General features: G+C 35.5%; 1 protein-coding gene across 1 annotated transcript in view; it reads right to left on the reverse strand.

Annotated features, from left to right (window-relative positions):
* Positions 1–17,809: 17,809 nt before the first annotated feature.
* Positions 17,810–22,697, reverse strand: part of LOC140496994 (aldehyde dehydrogenase 1A1-like) — a 43,615-nt gene continuing 38,727 nt past the window's right edge. Inside the window, exons 12-13 of the mRNA XM_072597455.1 lie at positions 20,131–20,205; positions 17,810–18,425 (exon numbers count right to left, since the gene is read on the reverse strand). Of these exons, the coding sequence (XP_072453556.1) occupies positions 18,353–18,425; positions 20,131–20,205 (148 nt within the window). The 3' untranslated portion in view covers positions 17,810–18,352. The remainder of the gene's footprint in view (positions 18,426–20,130; positions 20,206–22,697) is intronic.

Raw genomic sequence — 22,697 nt, forward strand, 5'->3', positions numbered from 1 at the left:
GAAGGCAAGCAACTCAATACAGGCTATATATGTGTCGTTTTGCAAAAGACTTCCTTAAGAGTCATGTTGTGTAAGAGTAACTATATTTCCCTCCATCCTACCCTGTCCCCCATTTATTCTATTCTCTTATTTGACCTTGTCCCTTCTCAAAAGTGTTTACTTCTAACTATTCCCTGCTCCCATTTGCCCTCCCTTCTACCATCTCCCTCACTCTGCTTGTAATCTTCTCCCCTACTTTCCTGTAGTGTAAGCAAGATTTTCATACCAAATTGAGTGAGCATGTTATTCCCTCCTTAAGCCATATGTGAAGAGAGTAACTTCATTTTTCCCCTCTCACCTCCTCCCTTTTCTCCTCCATTGAAAAAGATTTTTCTTATCTCTTTTATGAGTGATGATTTGCCCCATTCCATTTCTCCCTTTCTCCTCCCAATATATTCCTCTGTCACCCCTTAATTTTATTTTTCATTGATATCATCCCTTCTGATTCAACTCAACCTGTGCTCTGTGTGTGTGAGTGTGTATGTGTGTGTGTATGTGTGTATTATCCCTCCACTTACCCAAATATTGAGTTACAAATATTACCTTTCCATGTAGAAATGTAAACAGTTCAGTTTTAGAAAGTCCTTTATGATTTCTCTTTCCTGTTTACCTTTTCATGCATTCTTGTGTTTGAAAGTCAAATTTTCTCTTCAGTTCTGGTCTTTTCACCAAGAATGCTTGAAAGTCTTCCATATCATTGAATGACCATTTTTTTCTCCTGAAGTATTATACTCAGTTTTGCTGGGTAGGTGATTCTTCTTTTCAATCTCAGTTTCTTTGACTTCTGGAATATCCTATTCCAAGTCCTTTGACACCTTAGTGTAGAAGCTGCCAGATCCTGTGTAATCTTGATTATATTTCCACTTTACTCAAATTGTTTCTTTCTAGCTGCTTTCAATATTTGCTACTTGACCTGGGAACTCTGAAATTTGGCCACAGTATTCCTAGGAGTTTCTCATTTCGAGTCTCTTTCAGGAGGTGATTGTTGGATTCTTTCAATATTTATTTTGCCCTCTGGTTCTAGAATATCAGGGCAGTTTTCCTTGATAATTTCATGAATGATGGTGTGTAGGGTCTTTTTTTGATCATGACTTTCAGGTAGTCCCATAATGTTTAAATTGTCTCTCCTCAATCTATTTTCCAGGTCAGTTGTTTGTCCCATGAGATGTGTCACATTATCTGCCATTTTTTCATTCTTTTCGTTTTGTTTTGTAATTTCTTAGTTTCTCATAAAGTCATTATCTTCCATCTGTCCCACTCTCATTTTTAAAGAACTGTTTTATCCAGTGAATTTTTGAACCCCCTTTTCCATTTGGCTGATTCTGCTTTTTAAAGCCTTCTTCTCTTCCTTAGCTCTTTGGATCACTTTTTCTAATTGAGTTAGCCCATTTTGAAAGGTGTCATTTTCTTAAGCATCTCTTTTAATAAGCTGATTACTTGCTTTTCAAGTTCTTCCATGGACTGAGAACATTGCATGTTTATTTGGAGGTACTGGATGCAGAAGCCTTGACTTCATCTGACAGTATGCATTGTTCTTCCTCATCTGGAAGGATGGAGGGAAATACCTGTTCACCAAGAAAGTAACCTTCTATAGTCTTATTTTTTTTCCCTTTTTTGGGGCATTTTCCCAGCCAGTTACTTGACTTTTTAATCCTTTGTCAAGAGGACGTCCTAGTGCTCCTCCTCGCCCCAGGATCGTGCTCAGGGCTGAGATTTAGGTCAGCTGCTCAATTTCCCCAGGGGCTTTAGGCAGAGTGCTTCACAAATGGAATCTGCAGCTGCTGCCACCACTGCTGCCACCACCACTGCTGCTGCTGCCAACACCTCTATCACATGGGGTCAGTGATGGGGGGGACCCTACTCCCCTCTTACCCTGTTGGGAAAGCCCTCTCACTGACCTTTGAAGTTTTCTTTGGTGCTTGTGGGTTGAAGGATTTCAGACCCTCTGCTGCTGTTGGGAATTCCACTGGGGAGGCCTGTTTTGGTCATGTTTCTCCAGGTGCTGTGCAGCTGGGGCTTGACTCTACTCCACATCCTGTGTGATAGACCTTTCCTGTCTGACTTCCAGGTTACCTTTGCCTGTAAATCTCTTTCACTCTGTCGTTCTGTGAGTTCTGTTGCTCTAGAATTTGTTGAGAGTCATTTTTTACAGCTAGTTTATGGGCTTTGGGGGAAGAGCTAGAGTATGTATATCTTTCTACTCTGCCATATTGGCTCTGCCCCATAGCATTTGATTATGGTAGAATACTATTGTGCTATAAAAAATTATTATGGGGGAGAGTGGAATCAAGATGGTGGAATAACAGCATGCACTGTCTAGAGCGTTGCCCCAAAACCTAGCCAGATACCTGTAAGAAATGACTCTAAACAGCTACTGGAGTTGCAGAACCCACAGAATGACAGATTGAAGCAAATCTCCAGCCCAAGATAGCCTGAAAGGTCACAGAGAAATGCCTGTCCTGACACTCAGGGGACAGAGAGCAGTTCAGCATGGACTATGCCAGGCAGGACCTGAACAGGCCTTGGGGAGACTGAATCTCTCACACTTGTGGCAGTTTCCAGACTTCAGGACCCCAAAACACCAAGGACAAATAAGAAGGTTGGTGGGAAAAGCCTGTGGAACCAGTATGGGAGAGTGGAGTGGTCTGCCTACAGCCCTAGGGCAGCTGACAGGGTAGGGGAAAGAGGAACCCACATCAGCCACAGTAGCAGCAGGGGCAGAGACAGTGACTGTCTCTAGAGATTTTGACCTACAGATTTTGGCAAGGGGGGGATCGAGGAGCTGACAATACACTCCCACTCCCACTGGAAGCAGATGACAAAGACCTTGACAAAGACCTCAAAAGTCAAGTAAATGGCTTGGAAAATGAGTAAAAAGCAGAAAAACTATCAGACCATAGAATCTTACTTTGTTGACAAGGAAGACAAAAGCATGCAAAGCTCCTTCATCAAAAACCTCCAAGAAAAATACAAATTTATCTCAGGCCCTAGAAGAGTTCAAAAAGGGTTTTGAAAATCAAATAAGAGAAGTAGAGCAAAAATTGGGAAAGGAAATGAGTGATGCAAGAAAATCATGAAAAACAATTCAACTGCTTGCTAAAGAGACCCCCAAAAACAGCGAAGAAAATAACACCTTAAAAATAGACTAACTCACATAGCAAAAGATGTCCAAAAGGTCAATGAGGAGAGGAATGAACTAAAGATTAGATTGGCTAGATGGAAAAGGAGGTCCGAAAAGTCACTGAAGAAAACAATTCCTTAAATATTAGAATGGAACAGGTGGAATCTAATGACTTTAGGAAAAATCAAGAAATTATAAAACAAAAACCAAAGGAATGAAAAAATAGCAGACAATGTTAAAATCTCATTGGAAAAACAACGGACCTAGAAAATACATCCATGAGAGACAATTCAAAAATTATGGGACTAACTGAAAGCCATGATCAAAAAAAGAGTCTAGACATCATCTTTCATGAAATTATCAAGGAAAACTGGCCTGATATTCTAGAACCAGAGGGCAAAATGAATGTTGAAAAAATCCACCAATCACCTCCTGAAAGAGATCTGAAAAGAGAAACTCCTAGGAATGTTGTGACCAAATTTCAGGGTTCCCAGGCCAAGGCGAAAATATAGCAAGCTGCAAGAAAGAAAGAATTCCAGTATTGTACAAATACAATTAGGATAACACAGGATCTGGCAGCTTCTACATTAAGAGATCAAAGGACTTGGAATATGATAGTCCAGAAGTCAAAGGAACTGGGATTAAAACCAAGAATCACCTTCCCAGCAAAAGTGAGTATAATACTTCACAGGAAAAAATGATCATTCAATGATATAGAGGACTTTCAAGCGTTCTTGAAGATAAGACCACAACTGAAGAGAAAATTTGACTTTCAAACACAAGAATCAACAGAAGCATGAAATGGTAAACAGGAAAGAAAAATCATAGAGGACTTTGTAAAACTGAACTGTTTACATTCCTACATGGAAAGATAATATTTGTAACTCAATATTTGGGTAAGTGGAGGGATAATACACACACACACACACACACACACACTCACACACACAGAGCACAGGTTGAGTTGAATCAGAAGGGATGATATCAATGAAAAATAAAATTAAGGGGTGACAGAGGAATATATTGGGAGGAGAAAGGGAGAAATGGAATGGGGCAAATCATCACTCATAAAAGAGATAAGAAAAATCTTTTTCAATGGAGGAGAAAAGGGAGGAGGTGAGAGGGGAAAAATGAAGTTACTCTCTTCACACATGGCTTAAAGAGGGAATAACATGCTCACTCAATTTGGTATGAAAATCTTGCTTACACTACAGGAAAGTAGGGGAGAAGATTACAAGCAGAGTGAGGGGGATGGTAGAAGGGAGGGCAAATGGGAGCAGGGAATAGTTAGAAGTAAACACTTTTGGGAAGGGACAAGGTCAAATAAGAGAATAGAATAAATGGGGGACAGGGTAGGATGGAGGGAAATATAGTTACTCTTACACAACATGACTCTTAAGGAAGTCTTTTGCAAAACGACACATATATAGCCTGTATTGAGTTGCTTGCCTTCTCAGTGGGGATGGGTGAGAAGGGAGGAAGGGAGAGAAGTTGGAATTCAAAGTATTAGAAATGAATGTTGAGAACTGTTATTGCATATACCTAGAAATAAGAAATACCCACAATGTGTTATAGAAATCCATCTTTCCCTACAAGAACTGAGAGAAGATGGGGATAAGGGAAGGGTGGGTGTGATAGAAAGGAGGGCACATTGAGGGAAAGAGTAATCAGAATGCAAGGTGTTATGGAGTGGTGGGAGGGGAGAGATGGGGAGAAAAATTGGAGCTCAAAATTTTGTGGAAATGAATGTCAAAATCTAAAAATAAATAAATAAAACCAAACATGAAAAAAATAATCACATGCCACAGCTTGTTTAACCATTTCCCAATTGATGAGTATCCCTTGGATTTTCAATTCTTTTCCACTTGATAAAGAGCTGCTATAAATATTTTTGTCCACGTAGTTGCTTTTCCTTTTTCTTTGATCTCTTTTGAATACACAACTAGCAGTGGTATCGCTGGAGCAAAGGATATGCACAATTTTATTGCCCTTTGGGCATAGTTCCAAATTATTTTACAACGTGGTTGGAGCAGTTCACCACTCAACCAGCAGTTCATCAGTTTGTCTATTTTTCCTCATCCTTTCCAGCATTTGTCATTTCTGATAGAAATGAGGTGGTAGCTAAGAGTTGTTTCAATCTCTATTTCTTTCATCAATAGTGATTTTGAGCATTTTTCTCTTTTTTGCATTCTTTTTATGTTAATTTTTAAAATTTAAACTTAAAACATAAGCGAAGTAAAAAGAACAAATTCAAAAACTGAAACTAAAATATTAAAAAATACGAAATTTTTAACAAAATCATTGCTATGTGCACAGCAGAACATGGGAGATGATTCCAAATATACAGGAATACATTTCCATTTCAAGAAAGTCTATGTAATAAATACTTTGTATTGTGTTGAGAATTGTTCATCTTTTCTTTGCTTCCTGGGAAGTTTTCTTTTATTCTATGCTGTGTACTTTTTACTTTGTTCTCCCCACCCAAGAAGGCTACAATTCAGTGCAGATACACACACATGTGCATATATATGTGCATATATACACACTTAATACACTTATAGACATATATACACTAAGGATGGATATATACATAGACACATACATCTGTACATACAACCTTTGCACAGAACTATATATATATAAATAATCATATTCGTATGTGGACACATACATTCATATGCATCTATGTTAAACTATACTACTTATTTATCTTCTGTTTCTCTGAAGGTGGATAACCTCTACCTTCATAAATCTGAGTCTTTTCATCTTTTTCCAGGTTCAACAACTCATCATGCCCTACACTGCAGCATGTTCTCACCTTATCGTATCTAGTTGTTTTAAGTAGTCCAAAGCAATGTTGATAAATATAACTGATACATAGTGTATTATCCCTATTTTTCTCTTTTGACCAAGTCTCTTTTAATGTTAACTTTGTCCTAGATCATAATTACCACCTCTGCTCCCTTTTCCCTAACAAATTCTACTCCTCATCTTTATTTCATGTTTGTGCATCTCTCTTATTTCCTATCCCTGCTGACTCCTCTACTTTATTTCTACCCACTACTTTGTCCTCCTATTACTGAACTTCCCTGACTTCCAGGATTCCTACCTTAACCTCCCATTCTTCCTTTAGTCTATTCACTCACCTTCCCCTCTAAAAATGCCTCCTTTATACTCTCCTCCCTCCCTGTTTCCTTAACATTTTATTTCTTTCTGAATTTAGAAGAGTTTTATACACTTCTAGATACATATGTGTTGTTCCCTCTTGAAACCATTTCCAATGAAAGTAGGTTTCCAGAACTACCAGTCCTCCTCCACTATCTACTTCCTCTGTGTGGCTTCTTCCTCTTGTACCTCATTAGTATAAATTAATTAGTCTTTTCAGCTATTCTTAAAGGTTTTTACTTTTAAGAATCATATCATACTCACATCCACCCCCAATCTTTCTTATAAGTCATTCAATTGCTAATATGAATTTTAGACATACGTTTTACATACATGGAAGGTAAACATTCTATCCATCTTGAGACCCTTGAAGTTAGTCTTTGGTATGTACCTTATTTTTTTCTTGGCTCTTGCATATCAAATCTTCTATTTACTCCAACTTCTCTAAAACAAAATCCTGAAAGTTTGAGAATTCATTCAATGTCTTCTTTTTTTCATTCACGATCATGCTTAGCTTTGCTTGGCATGATGTTTTAGGCCAGAACCCCAGTTCTTTTGCTGCAAACACTTCCTCCTTTAATCTGCATTCCTCTTTATCTCTGCATCCCAATACCTTTGTCTTATAGGTTTCCTCTCTTATTTCCTTTTTTGGGAAACTTACATTTTTATTCACAACTGAGAATATATATATGTATTCTTCCCTTATTTATCCAATTCCTAAGAGAATAAAATTCAGGTTTTGTCCTCCCCATTCTGATTTTTTCTTCCATTGTTAAATGTTTTCCTTTCATGTTTGCCTTTCAACAGGACCTAATAACTAAACAGCCTTTTAATGCTTCTCTTAAGTCTTGTGTTTGAATGTCAAATTTCCTATTCAACTTTGGTCTTTTAAGTAGGAATGCTCGAAAGTTCTGTATTTCCTGAAATATCCATTCTTTTCTATTTTTTGCTAATATTTTATTTGTTTTCAGTGTTCTACAATCACTTCCATATATCTTAGATTTTTCCCCTCCTGTCCCACCTTCCCCCTTATCTCCCCACTCCCTCCGTGAGATAGCATACAGTTTTATAAAGGTTCTACACATACATTCCTATTTAATACATTTTCACCTTAGTCATGTTGCATAGAAAAATTAAAATGAATGGGAGAAATCATAAAACAAACCAAAGCATAATACAAAAGAAAATGATCTGCTTCATTCAGAGATCAAATTCCATAGTTCTTTCCCTGGATGTGAAAGCCATTTTGCCTTAAGAGATCATGGGGAATTATTTAAGTCCTTGCATTGCAATGAAGTACTAAGTCTACCAGAAAAATTCTTTGCAATCTGTGGTTGTTGCTGCATAGAAAGTTCTCCTTGTTCTTCTCCTTTCAGTCAGCATCAGTTCATGTAAGTATTTCTAGGCCTCTCTGATGTCTTCCTGTTCATCATTTCTTATAGTATAATAGTATTCCATTCCATTCATATGGCACAATTTATTCAGCCATTCCCCAATTGATGGACATCCCCTTGATTTCCAGTTTTTGGCCACCACAAAGAAGGCTGCTAAAAACAGTTTTGTACATGTGGGACTCTTTCTCATTTTTGTGATCTCTTGGGGATGTAGTCCTAGGAGTGGTATTGCTGGGTCAAAGAGTATGCACATTTTTGTAGCCCTTTGGGCACAGTTCCAAACTGCTTTCCAGAATTGTTGGATCAACTCACAGCTCCATCAACAATGAATTAGTGTTCCAACTCTCCCACATCTTCTCCAACATTCATCGTCTTCCTGTTTTGTCATGTCTGGCAATTTGATAGGTGTCATGTGGTATCTCAGAGTTGTTTTGATTTGCATCTCTCTAATCAATAGTGATTTAGGGTATTTTTTCATATGACTATAGATAGCTTTCATTTCTTCCTCTGAAAACTGCCTGTTCATATCCTTTGATCATTTGTCAGTTGGGGAACAACTTGTATTCTTGTACATTTGACTCAGTTCTCTATATATTTTAGAAATGAGGCCTTTATCACAGATACTAGCTGAAAAAATTCTTTCTCAGTTTTCTGCTTCCCTCCTAATCTTGGTTCTATTGAGTTTGTTTGTACAAAAACTTTTCAGTTTCATGCAATCGCAATTATCCATTTTGTACTTCATAATGCCTTCTGTTTCTTGATTAGTCAAAAATTCTTCCCTTCTCCATAAATCTGATGTATACACCATTCATTGCTCCACTAATTTCTTTATTGTATCAATCTTAATACCCAGATCATGTACCCATTTGGACTTTATTCTTGTGTATGACGTCAGGCATTGATCTATGCTTAGTTTCTATCACACTGTTGTCCAGTTTTCCCAGAAACTTTTGTTGAATGGTGAGTTCTTATCCCAGAAGTTGGGGTCCTTGGGTTTATGAAAGAGTAGATGGCTATATTTCATTGACTACTGTGTCTTGAGTACCTAATCTATTCCATTGGTCTACCCTTCTGTTTCTTAGCCAGTACCAAGTGGTTTTGATAATTGCTCCTTAATAATATAATTTGAGATCTGGTAGAGCTGGGTCACCTTCTGTAGCATTTCTTTCCATTAGGAATTAATATAATATAATACAATATAATATAATACAATACAATATAATATAATATAATATAATATAATATAATATAATATAATATAATATAATATAATGTAATGTAATGTAATATAATATAATATAATATAATGTAATGTAATATGACATGATATGATATGATATAATATAATATAATACGATATAATATAATACAATATGATATGATGTAATATGATATGATACAATACAATATAACATAATACAATTTAATAAACTTGATATTCTGAATCTTTTGTTCTTCCCGAATGAATTTTGATATGTTTTCTAGTTCTAGAAAATAATTATCTGAGAGTTTGATTGGTATGGCACTGAATAAGTAAATTAATTTAGTGGCATTGTTGATCATATCAACAACAAAACTAACAGAAATCACAAGATTATCTCAATAAATACAGAAAAAACTTTTGACAACATACAACAGCCATTCTTATTGAAAACACTGGAGAGCATAGGAATAAACGGAACTTTCCATAAAATAATACGCAGTATCTACCTAAAACCTTCAACAAGCATTATATGCAGTGGAGATAAGCTAGATGCATTTCCTGTGAGATCAGGGGTGAAAAACGGATGTCTATTATCGCCACTATTATTCAATATGGTGCTAGAAATGTTAGATGTAGCAATAAAAGGAGAAAAAGAAATTGAAGGAATTAGAATAGACAAAGAAAAAACTAAGGTATCACTCTTTGCAGAAGATATGATGATATTCTTTGAGAATTCCAGAGATTCAAGTTAAAAACTACTTGAAATAATAAACAACTTTGGCAAAGTTGCAGGTTACAAAATAAAACCACACAAATCTTCTGCATTTCTATATATTACTCACAATGCCCAACAGGAAGGGATAGGAAGAGAAAACGCATTTGAAGTTAGGTTAGACACGATAAAATATTTGGGAGTCCACCTACGAAAAAAAATCCAGGGAATATATGGACACAATTGCAAAACACTTTTCACACAAATGAAGTCAGATCTAAGTAAGGGGAAAACATCTGTTACTTGTGGATAGGCTGAGTCCATATAATCAAAATGAGATATCCATTTTTCCTTAAAGAATTCGTCTCAATTTTATTGGCTAATTTAGTCTTAGTTGTAATCCTAGCACTTATGTCCTTCTAGAATATCATATTCCAAGCCCTCTTATTCTTTAACATAGAACACGCTAAATCTTGTGTGATACTGATTATGGCTCCACAATATTTGAATTTATTTCTGATTGTTTGAAAAAATTTCTCTTTCACCTGGCAGCTCTGAAATTTTGCTATAGTGTTCCAGATAATTTTCATTTTGGGTTCTCTTTAAGGAGGTGATCACTGAATTCTTTCCATTTCTATATTACCATTTTATTCGATGATATCATGGAAGGTTTTTTTTTGATAATTTCCTGAAATATGATGTCTGGGGTCTTTCTTCTAATGGCTTTCAAGTAGTCCAATGATTCTTTTCTCTCCCCTTTAAAAATTTTAATATTTTCTTGTTTACTTCCAAAAGTTAATGTATAATTTATGGAATAAGAAAACATTTCCAGACATACTACAATAAAAAAAGATTGTACATAAAAACACAAATCTGCTATGTAGAACTTGCTATTCTTTTCAAATATGCAGCAAAATTATCATATAAGTTTTTTCTTTTTTTCTTCCTCCCATGCTCTAGAGATGGTTTTGGTTAGACACACACCCCCACACACATGCACATACATATGTATGTATGTCTCTCTATATACATATATATACAGACACACATACATATATACACACATGTAAAATAATTCTGTATAGACTTCTAGTTATCAGTTCCTTCTTTAGATGCAGATAGCATTTTTCTTCATAAGTCCTTACAATTCATTTGGGTATGCATGATAGACAAAATAATTTATTAACTCAAAGTCATTCTTAACACAATATTGCTGTTACATTGTGTACAAAGTTCTTTTGGTTCCATTCATTTTGCTCTTTGTTATTTTGTGCAATTCTTTTCAGGTTTTCCTGAAATCATTGAGCTCATCATTTCTTTATAGCAAAGTAGTATTCCAAGAAAATCATATACCACAACTTGTTCAGTCATTCCCCAATTGATGGCTATCCCTGCTGTTTCCAGTTCTTTGTCACCATAAAAATGATCTCAATATATTTTCCAGGTCAATTTTTTTTAATTAGACATTTCACATTTTCATTTTTCATTCTTTTGACAATTTTTTATTGTTTCCTGATGAGTCATTAGCTTCTACTTGCCCAATTCTAGTTCTTCAAGAATTATTTTTTTTTAATGAGCTTTTTAAATCTTTTTTTCCTGTTTTGGTCAGTTTTGCTTTTTAAGAAGCTACTTTCTTCTGTGAATTTTGTACCTTTTCCCCATTTGACCTACTCTGTTTTTTTAAGGCGTTCTTTTCTTTAGCGAACCATTGGTTCAATTCTGGGTTATTTATGGTGTTATTTTCTTTAGTATTTTTCATGGTTGATTTTTTGATTGGCTGTTGTCCTTCATAATTGAAATGGAGCAAAATGAAATCACTTTGTTGGGATCAGTGTATGACTGATTAGACCAATATGAACTCAGAAGACTTTACTACAGTTTGAGCACAAATAGTCCATGTGAACATTTATAATACATCTAACGTTTCTTTTGAGCTACTTGTAACAGTAAGCAACCCAACATACACAAAGGAGGCCTGCTATCACAGTCTCTTAGACCTGCATTTTTAAAAGAAAAGGCATCTTTTAAAGGGTTAATAATCACTTTAATGAAGCACTTGTATCATTCAGTTAGTTCAGGGGGAAAAGTCATAGAAAATACAGAGAAATCTAAATCAGAAGGCAGCACTTCCAAACTAACAGTAATCAATGCAAAAATCACAATTCAATAGACAAGTCTAACTGTTTGACCATAGTTACCAGAGAGAGAAACACCAATATCTGGGTTTTCAAAGTCGGGAGCTCCTTAGTGGCTTCCCAGACAGAGTCTTGTCTGGCACACAAAGCTTCTTTCAAATACTAAGTCCCAAAGTAAAACCTCACCCCCAGAGTATTTATACACAGTGCCTCAATAGAAAAAAACAAAAGATACTTGGGATCCTCCTACAAAACAACTCCCCAAATCAAGCTTCCCTCAATGAGCAGGCCCATTCAAGGGTGGAGACGATCTTTAATCACATTCAAATAGAGATACTATACATCTTGATTAAAACAAAAACAGCAAAAGATCCTACTTTTCTAGGCCTCACACTACTGCCACTCTGATTTGCTCGTGGAGACTAGCACCTTCTTTGATATAGGTATTCCATTCTTTGTGATCCTATATCAGTATCTCCCATGTCTCACAATGAACTCCAAAGTTCTGGAGATGGACTTTGAGAGAGTCTTTGTATCTCTTCTTCTGACTTCCATGTGAGTGCTTGCCTTCTGTGAGTTCATCATAAAATAATCTTTTAGGCAAATGTATGTTTGACATTTGAACAAGGTGTTCATCCCATCAGAGTTGCACTCTCTGCATTAGGATTTGAATACTTAGTGGTTTACTTTGAGAAAGGACCTCAGTGTCTAGCATCTAATCTTGCCAGGTCAAATTCAGAATCTTCCTAAGACAATTCAAATGTAAGGGATTCAAGTCCCTGGCATGGTGCTGATATACTGTCCACGTTTCATAGCCATACACAGCACAATGGCTCTATAGATTTTCAGTTTGGTAGGCAGCCTTATTGCTCTTCTCTTCCACATTTTCCTTCAGAGCTTCTCAAACACTGAGCTAGCTCTGGCAATGTGTCCATCAACCTTATCATTCACGTGTGCATCCCTGGAAAGCATACTTCCAGAGTAAGTAAACATCTTCAATGTTCAAAATTTCTCCATTTGATGTAATCAATGGCTACACATATGGAAGGCATGGTACTGACTGGTGGAAAAATCTGTTTTCCTAGGGTTAATTAACAGGTCAAAATTGGCAAAAGTTACAGAGAATCAATCCATATTCCCTTGCCTCTCACCCTCAGAGGTTGCATTGAGTGCACAATCATCTGTAAACAAAATCATTTGATTATCAATTCTCTTTCCTCTTTCCTCTTGGCTTTTAGCCTTTTCAAGTTAAATAATTTATATTTCTTTAAATAATAGTGATTTAAATCATTTTTTGCGTATGGCTGTAGATAGCTTTAATTTCTTCATTTGAAAACTGTCTGAATCCTTTAACCACATTTCGATTAAGGAGTGACTTGTATTCTTATAAATTTGACTCACTTCTCTATATATTTTAGAAATGAAGCCTTTATCAGAGATACTGGCCACAAAATTTCCCAAACTATCTCCTTTCCTTCTAATCTTGGCTTTATTTGTGGAAAACCTTTTTAGTTTGGTGCTCAAAATTATCCATTTTTTATTTCATAATATTTTCTATCTTGTTTGGTCATAAATGCTTCCCTTCTCCATAGATCTGATGGGTAAACTATTTCATGGTCTCCTAATTTGTTTATGGTACCACCATTTATATCTAAATCATGTACCCATTTTGACCTAATCTTGGTATATGGTGTAAGATGTAGATCTATATCTAGTTTCTGTCATGCTGTTTTCCAGTTTTCCTACCAGTTTTTGTCCAGTAGAGAATTCTTATCCCAGTAGCTGATGTCTTCGGTTTTATCGAACAAGAAAATACTATAGTTATTAACTGCTGTGTCTTGTGTACCTCATCTATTCCCCTGATCCACCATCCTATTTTTTAGCCAGTAGCAAGTAGTTTTGATTATTATTGCTTTATAATACAGTTTTTAGATCTGGTATGAACAGGCTACCTTCCCTTTCATTTCTTTTCATTAACTCCCTTGATATTCCGGACCTTTGGTTCTTCCAGAAGAATTTTTCTTATTATTTTTTCTAGTTCTATAAAATGAGCTTTTGGTAATTTGATTGGTATGACACTGAATAAGTTAATTAATTTAGGTAAATAATCATTTTTATTTTAGTAGCTCTACCTACTCATAAGTGAATGATATTTTCCAGTTATTTAGATCTGATTTTATTTGTGTGAAAAGTATTTTATAATGGTGCTCATATAGTATCTGGATTTGTCTTAACAGGTAGACTGTCAAATATTTTATATCATCTCTAGTTACTTTAAATGTAACTTTCTATTTCTTGCTGCTAAGCTTCATTAATAATATGTAGAAGCACTGATGATTTATTAGGGTTTATTTTATATCCTGCAACTTTGCTAAAGTTGTTAATTATTTCAAGTAGTTTATTAGTTGATTTTCTAGGATTCTTTAAGTACACCATCATATGTGCAAAGAGTGACAGATTTATTTCTTCATTGCTATTGCTATTGCTATTCCATTAATTTCTTTTTCTTCTCTTATTGCTAAACGTAACATTTTTACTACAATATTTAATAACACTGATGACAGTGGACATCGTTGTTTCACCGTTGGTCTTATTGGAAATCCTTCTAGCTTATCTCCATTATTTTCACTTTTCCTGGTTTAGGTGTCAATACCATATTTGCATTATCAATATAAGGTTGTAGGATTCCTTTAGCAAACTAACTTTCAAAGTACTAATAAGCCTGAGAAGTTTTTGTACAATGAGCTATATATATATTTTTTTTTTTTTTTTAGGGCTAGACAACTAAATATAAACCTTCATTTTAGATTTATTTTAATGGGGCTCACAAAGACAATCTCTAAGACCTAATTGCTTAATAATTTGTTGTTGATCAACTCATTGTCAATTATCATTGTTCATTTTCATTTTTCAATCATTCATTTCACAATCAAGAAGGGAATAATAAACACCCATTGTGGTATATGGTATTTGTGTGGCAGAATACCAATAACATGTCAATACAGATAGTGTCAATGATTTTGTCTGGTTAGTGAATTTCCTCCAAAAACACAAATTTCTGCTTATTCATGTCTTAGTAGATCAGTTTTGGATCATAGCTTGAGATGCAGAGAGGTTAAGTGATTTTTCAGGATCACATATCTAATTGTGCATGTGTGTGTGTGTATGTGTATGTATGTGTGTGTGTGAGAGAGATCTGAACTCAATTCTTCCTTATATTAAGATTATCACTTTAGCAATTACATACTGCTGCCCTTATATGCATTAGCTATTTTTACAAAACAAAACCCAAAATACAAAACAAAACGTTGTAAACTTTCTAGGGTGCCTAGTAGTTGTTGCTTCATTACATGCAGAAATGATAGAAAACAAAAAAAATCAATAAAACTTAAAAAACCCCCATAAATGCTGAGCAATAAGGTTCAAGAAGCAGATGCTACTGGTGTACTCCCTGTTTCTGGAATCCCATGAACACAAAATTCTGCTGTTCAATTCTAGTATAGAAGAAATTTGGTTCTGTGATCATTGCACTTCAAATTTGAGCCTTTCATCTGACAAATGAGATCTTCACTATCAATGGTCATAGCAAATCTATTACCACTATGAAAAAACGTCTCCAAATGCATTAAATATCTCTGAAACCAGACTTTCCTGGCAGTAAGGTGTTACTAATTTCTTTTATCCAACACAATATGCCCCTTATTGCCTACCTGTAAATGTGTTTTTTTTCCTAAGAAATTTCAATCTCATGTGGCTACTTTCAATCATTCTAAGTAGCAAGGTAGTACCAGGGATTGAATGCTAGCCTTGGGGTCAAGAAGATCTAAATTGGAATTCTGATTCATACACTATTGACCATGTTGCCATGGACAAATTACCTAATTCTATTTCTTGAATTTTTCACTAAACCTCTCACCTGCATCACTTGTAAAATGGGAATAATAGCACCTAATTCACAGGTTGCCTCCCCGTTTCAAAAAACATGAGAAATAACATATGTAATGTGGTTTACAAATCTGAAAATTCTATGTAAGTGTATGTATGTAACTGCAATAATAGTAATAAAATTATAAATGGTAACGAACATTTATATAATATTTCCTAAGTGCCAGACATTCTGCTGTGCTTTACATATGTCATCTCATTTTATTTTCACAACAACTTTGGGAGAGAAGTGCTATTAATATGTTCATTTTCCATACGAGTAAACTGTTAACAGAGGTTAAATTATCTACCCAAAGTCACATAACTAGTAAGTGTCTGTGATTTGAAATCTTGTCTTCCTGACTCCAGACTTGATGTACTATTGATTGTGCCACCTACCTGGGCCTCATACTTGGGACCTTTTCCCCCCAAAGACACTATTTTCTAACTGTCCTTTAGAAGACATCATAAAATGGTTTAAAAATTTATGACTTATATTATTATATTTAGATCTGTATATGTTTTGGAACGCAATGACATCATTAATTGTAGGAAAAGATTTTCATGGTGCATCAGGGTACGATGGAAAAAATGTATCATTAAAAAAGACTTGGCATTCACCTTTGTCATATTGATTTTGATATCTTCCTTTATGTGTAAATCCTGATGCATTCATCCTTTGTTGCCGAAGAAGACCATGCCATCAGAGACATGATAACATGACTTGCACTTGACTTTGTTTTTTTTTTGAGTGAGGGAAGGCTGTGCAGATCACCAACCTCACTTCTCCTCCAGAACCATCTGAATTCAGTGACCAGATATTCATCAGGATGAGTGGAGATTGGGGTTAAGTGACTTGACCAAGGCCACACAGCTAGTGAGTGTCCAGTGTCTGAGGTGAAATTTGGACTCAGGTCCTCCTGACTCCTGCACTGGTGCTCTATCCACTGCACTACCTAGCTACCCATGTGTAAATCCTATAGCTTCGCAGGAGGGAATATAATAAAAATTAACCCTCTTTCTGAGGAACATAAATTTAATTTATAAGCAAAGAAGGTTCATCTAGTCAAGATAAATATCGTGATTTTTCTCCCTCTGTGTAATTGTCTAATTAAATAGCAGTTTGTGAAAATGTGAAGATCAAGAACAAAATTCCCTCATTTTCTAAGCAACAGCATTCAAAGAAAGTGCTTGGTTTTACTTTTATGAATAGGAAGAAAGGCAGCATATAGTAGGCAGTACAGAGGAAGTGGTTTTGCTTTGGAAGTCGGAGGGTCTGGGTTGTAATAACAGCTCTGATATTCACCACCTCTGTGATCCTGGGCAATTCACTTTTCCTCATTCAATCTGAGTTACAGGATGAGGTGACTGGAGTAAATGATCTCTGATATTCTTTCTAGTACTAAATCTATGGTCTTATGAATCCAGCCACTCTCAGGCTTCTTAGAGGACAAGATATTGAGTTCTTCAAAGATGGATACTTCATATGGGAATGGGAAGTTATACTAGTAGGAAGATGTTGGAATTTGTATAAAACTGGGTTTGGCCAAGAGTATTGATGACAAGTAAAGGAAATGCTTATTGCTGCTGTTATATCCAGGCTTCCCAGTAATTCTATCATGATCAAGAAGTCAACTTTGAAGGCTTACAGGGGTTGGTATCTAAAGCAGCTGCCAACAACCTTCCTTCCTCATAATTTGTAGGTGGGTTGCAAAGGGAATGAGTGCTGGGTTTGATGCCAGAGGATGTGGTCAAGTTTGTGACTTTATTAGCAATTTAACCAATCTGCCCTATTTCTCCAATTGCAAAATGAAGAGGTTGAAGTAGATAGCTTCTAAATTACCTTAAAAATCTGTAGCCCTCAAATTCTGGCTTCCCACGGAAAATGTAAATTTGATAACTTCCACTGCCAGCATCTCCCCTGATATACCTCTATGTTCAGCCTGCTCACCAATTCCTCCCTCCCTCACCATAACATTCTTCAATATGACAATCAAAAGACTTAAATGGAATAAAAAACAAAACAGAAAACAAGACACACACTTCCTTAGTAAAAGCACAGGGCCCTATGCTTTGGACTTAAAAAATAAAATGCAAGATCAATTCAAGACCAAGTATCTCATAAATTGTATGTAATTGAAATCTCCACAATGAAAGTCTGTTCTTTAAATTGTCCACATGCACATATTGTTATGTGAGATTATTTTAATGAATCTGATATTGAAAATACAGTTAAGCAAAATGGTTAGTACTTCAATAGACACAGTCATTATTTTCTAATGAAGGATCTTTTCTGAACGTAAAGATGATGATAGATTCAGTGAACAGAGTAAGTTTCAATTAATCATTAACAGAAAGAAAAAGTAAAACAATAATTGGCCTTCTTAATATTTAAATGGCTTAAACTATGCAAGAATCATTTACTAAGGAAACCTCATGAGTGATCTCATTCTTGGAAGATGGGTCGTCAGCACTCCCCAAATTTCAGGAAGGACAGAATTCACCAGGTTTACATGAGAGTAAGAAGGCACATAGCATGTTCTAGATATAGCTTTTCTTAATGCTGCTAATGTAAATAACCATAGAAATGGCAGTTGCAATATCTTTCACGTTTTCAGTCCTCATTGAAGATATGGAACACCATCTTCTGTGGCATTCTTAGGAGTTCTTCTCAGAAATCTTGATTGTGACAGTCTTGACTTCAGTGTATTCATGGAGAGCATACTCTCCCCTGGAAAGAAAAAAATTCAAAATTGCATTCACTATTATTCATATAGTACAGTTAATGTGTCCATATGAATTTGGCCTTTTTCATTAGGGCAGATATAAGACAAAACAGCATCATGACTAGAAAGTCTTGGAGTCAGGAAGGCCAGGCTTCAAGGCGTTTCTCTGACTATGCTAGTTATGTGACCATGGGTCAGTCACTTAATGTCTAAGGGCCTCACATCTCAAAGAATAAACATTAAAAATGAGTTGTTGATCTATATCAGTAGAAGATATTTCTACCTGGGTAATTTCCCATGTTCACAAAATCCCATTTATCGACCATTCACAAAAACTTTGGGATTAATGGCCTCAGAAATATTTTATCTTCACAGAAACATCAAGAAAAGTATCAACAACTATTAGAGGCACGTTATGTATTAATGATTCTTCTCCTAGAAACCCATATGAAAAGTTAGCAACTGGAAGTTTTAAAACTGGTGTTCTTATTATGATTAAGTAAAATACAGGTATTACTTCATTAGACGCAGGGCTGACATCCCAGGATTGTTTCCAAAGCCAATTGCAGGGGAATATCTAACCATGTAAGTAACTGACATTGGATGGAGGGTAAGGAGTGGAGTGAGGCAGCAACACAGTATAGATGACAAGTGGAGGGTCTAAGGTACAGTATGTAGAGAGGACAATTAAAATATGTACAATTTCAGTGGGTAAGTGGGTAGTCTGCCTCCCTGTCAATCTGCTAAGAGTTGTGACCCTGTTCCACCACTTACAGCCCATATTGTCCCTCAAACTCCTGAAGAAGTACAGGCTAGCAGCCAGCAAGGAAGGGAGTATGGGAATATTTATAACACAGACAGTGTGAATATTCCTTTCTTTCCAAATTGGCAATTGATGAAAAGTCCTCACCATCCCTCCCTAGCCAATTCTCTAAGTGAATAGGATTCCAAAAAACAAGGGAATTGTGTGCATATATTTTCGAAGTGTTCACTGAACAGGAGGACGCTGTGTCTTCACAGTATTCAAAAATCATTTTATAGTGATTATTAAAATATTATTGAGTTATCATGAGATTAAAGGTGACCATTCAATAGACAGATTTATCATTGAGAATTCTAATACTCTTCAAATAAACACCACCAGCTAATTACAACAAAACAAGAAGAAAATAATACTTCTAAATAAGCAAATACTTTAAAAATACAAGAGAGGCGTTAAAAATTTAAGTATTTATTACCAGTCAATTATATTCCATAGTATGTTTATTTTGTAGGCTGGGTTGAAATGGAAGGACCTTTACTTAAAAGTGAGAAGCTAACGGTTGCTATGTATTTTAAAAGTTGAAAAATTAGTACATTTTTCTTATAGTGCTGAATTTATGAAGACAAAAAGTTATATAATTCTTCAAATGAACATGAATGTCGCTCTATTTTGATTTTTTGTTCAGCAGCAATTCACATCTATATAAATGTAAAGGTATAATTTTATATATTTGAATACTCTTTCTCATATTAGTCTGTGGAACGTAAGATTCAATAAGCTCTTTGGGCTTATAGGTTCCTAAGAAAGAGGAAAGGGGACACATGATAAAGAAGGGACTCTGAAATTATTCTTGAACATATGGGAAACATCAACTGGGGTGATGAAGACAAATCTTAAATAATCCATATTGTAGATATGAAAATAGAATTCCAAAAGGCCTTACGTACATTTCTCGTCCATTTCCAGACATCTTGAATCCACCAAAAGGGGCTTGAACGGAACCCCCACCATAGCAATTCACCCTGCAAAGACATAGGTATTTTACATGAACATTTTTGTACATTTTGTTCTCCATTTGTTTAGTGATTACCAAGTATGAGGTTCTTTTCAGTTTATTTTTTTTGGAAGGGAAGGCAGGAAATGAAATAAAATAAGCCTTAATTAAGGGTACACTATGTGTCAGGCACTATGCTAACTGCTTTACAAATATTATCTCCTTTAACTTTTGGATCAGTCCTGTAATTTCATTGGAATACAGAACTCTCTGTGAAATATGTCTTTTCCAGAGGTATAATAGGGCCAGTATATGTCAGAGGCTGGCCTTGAACCAACACTTTCAAGTCTTAATATCATTTACTTAACAATAAGACAAAAAAAAGATAACAACATGGCAGGTATTGATATATTAAAGCAAATGGTTGAACAATGAAACACATTACAGCCTATAAATGATAATAATAATAATAACTAACTAACATTTATATAGCACTCACTATGTGCCAAGTACTATTATTATCACTTTATAATTACTATTTCATTTCATCAGATAGCTTTACAATAACCTCAGGAGGGGTGTGCTATTATTATGCCCATTTCATAGATGAGGAAATGGAGGCAAATAGAGGTTAAGTAACTTGCCCAGAGTCACAGAGCTAGAAAATGTATGAGGTCACATTTGAACTCAGTTCCTTCTAATTTCAGGCTGAGTATGCTATCCACTGAACTTCTTAGGTTATAATCTCTCACTGTAGCACTTAGTGCATGTGGAGGAGAGTGGGGCATATGCTTACAAAAATCTGTCAAGAGAGCAGAGGAATCAGCAAAACCTGTGCCTTTTAGGCAACTCATAATTCTGGGTCTCTACACTTTAGTATCTTCCTTTTGTCTCAGGAACCACCAGTAAAAGTTCTTAGAACACAGCATATTTTTTAAAGGTAAAACCAGAAGTGCTTTTTAATGCTTAGAAATTCCTATGGAACACATAATGGAACCACGGGAAAATTCTTAACGTGAGAAAAACCTTTTGATTCCAGGAATTCTTGAGGATAGTGCTTCTCAGACTGGAAGTTTATTAAGGAAGGAAGAAGCAAGTCTATTTGGATTGCTTATGCACATGCATTAAACACACACACACACACACACACACACACAGACACACACTGTTAGCTCTACTTATGATGGACAGTGTAGGTAAGAGAAAGCATCGAAGGAATATTTTGGATTAAGCAGGACTACCTAGATGAATGATTCCTTGTCCTAACCTAAGGTAAGGTCAAAAATGACTAAAAGACAGTTTCTTCCAAACTGTAATGTGACCTCTACTGATACAGCAGCTAATCTGAAAATAAAGAGATTAATTACAGAAGATTTGCATATCACACTGAAGGACTGATGTAGAAAAACAGTTGAATTTAGAGTTAGGGAACTTGGTGTCATATCCCAGTTTGGTTCCTTACTGAGTGACTTCAACATGTCACTTAACTTCTTTGAAACTCAGGTTTGTGATCTATCAGATTCAGGGGATTGGGCTAAATGAACCCCAAGTTTCTTTTCAACTCTAAATTAAATGTCCCTAAATATAATCAAGAAGACTGGGTTCAGTTCTTGTCTCTCAGCCGTATTGTACGTGTGACCCTGTGCTGGTCACTAACTGCTCAGTGCCACTGGCAACTCTTGAAGATGCATCTAAGGCAACTCTCAAAGCTTCAGAGCAAGTACAAATTTACATTGGTGGTGGGGGAGTTTCCTCACTGGGAGATCCCTGTACTAATGACATCACGGGTCTAGTCCTCAAACAAGAATAACATATAACCTTAACATAACATTGTGCCTTCTGCATCAATTAATACAGAGCCAACCATGTAGTAGGTACTAATAAATCTTTATTGATTAATTAATTTTTCCCTGTTGTCCTGCACCTGTAATTTCATTGGAATAGTTTCCACTATTAGTTGGAAATCCTTTCCATTGAGGGAGCAAGACAACTTATGCTTTAACATAATCCTATGTTCCTATAATACAAGGGATTAAATGACTTGCCACACAGCTAGTGTTTGTCAGGGAAAGGATTTGAACATCAGTCTTCCTGATTCCAAGACTGGTCCTCAGACATTTACTGGATGTATGACCTAAGTTACATAAATGCCTCCATTTCCTAATCTTTAAAAAGGAGGTGATTCTATAACCTACCTCCCAGGGTTGCTGTCAGGATGAAACGAGATAATATTTGTACAGTACTCTCCAATCTTTAAAGCTCTATGTAAAATCTACCTGCTATTATAGTTGCATTTTGTATTATCATATAATATTCCTTAGAATATTTATATTAACGTTTAGGTATTTTGTATTAAATGTTTTGTGTAGCTTATTTCTATTTTTATTATATTATGTATTATTAAAATTTGTTCTTCATATTAGTAGGAGTAATATTATTTACTACCACCACAATGCATCTCAATTAGTTAATTCTGAATAACAAATTTCATTAAAATATCTTCAAGAAACAAACCACGTG

This window comes from Notamacropus eugenii, chromosome 3 (assembly GCF_028372415.1).
Source record: "Notamacropus eugenii isolate mMacEug1 chromosome 3, mMacEug1.pri_v2, whole genome shotgun sequence".
Lineage (NCBI taxonomy): Eukaryota > Metazoa > Chordata > Mammalia > Diprotodontia > Macropodidae > Notamacropus > Notamacropus eugenii.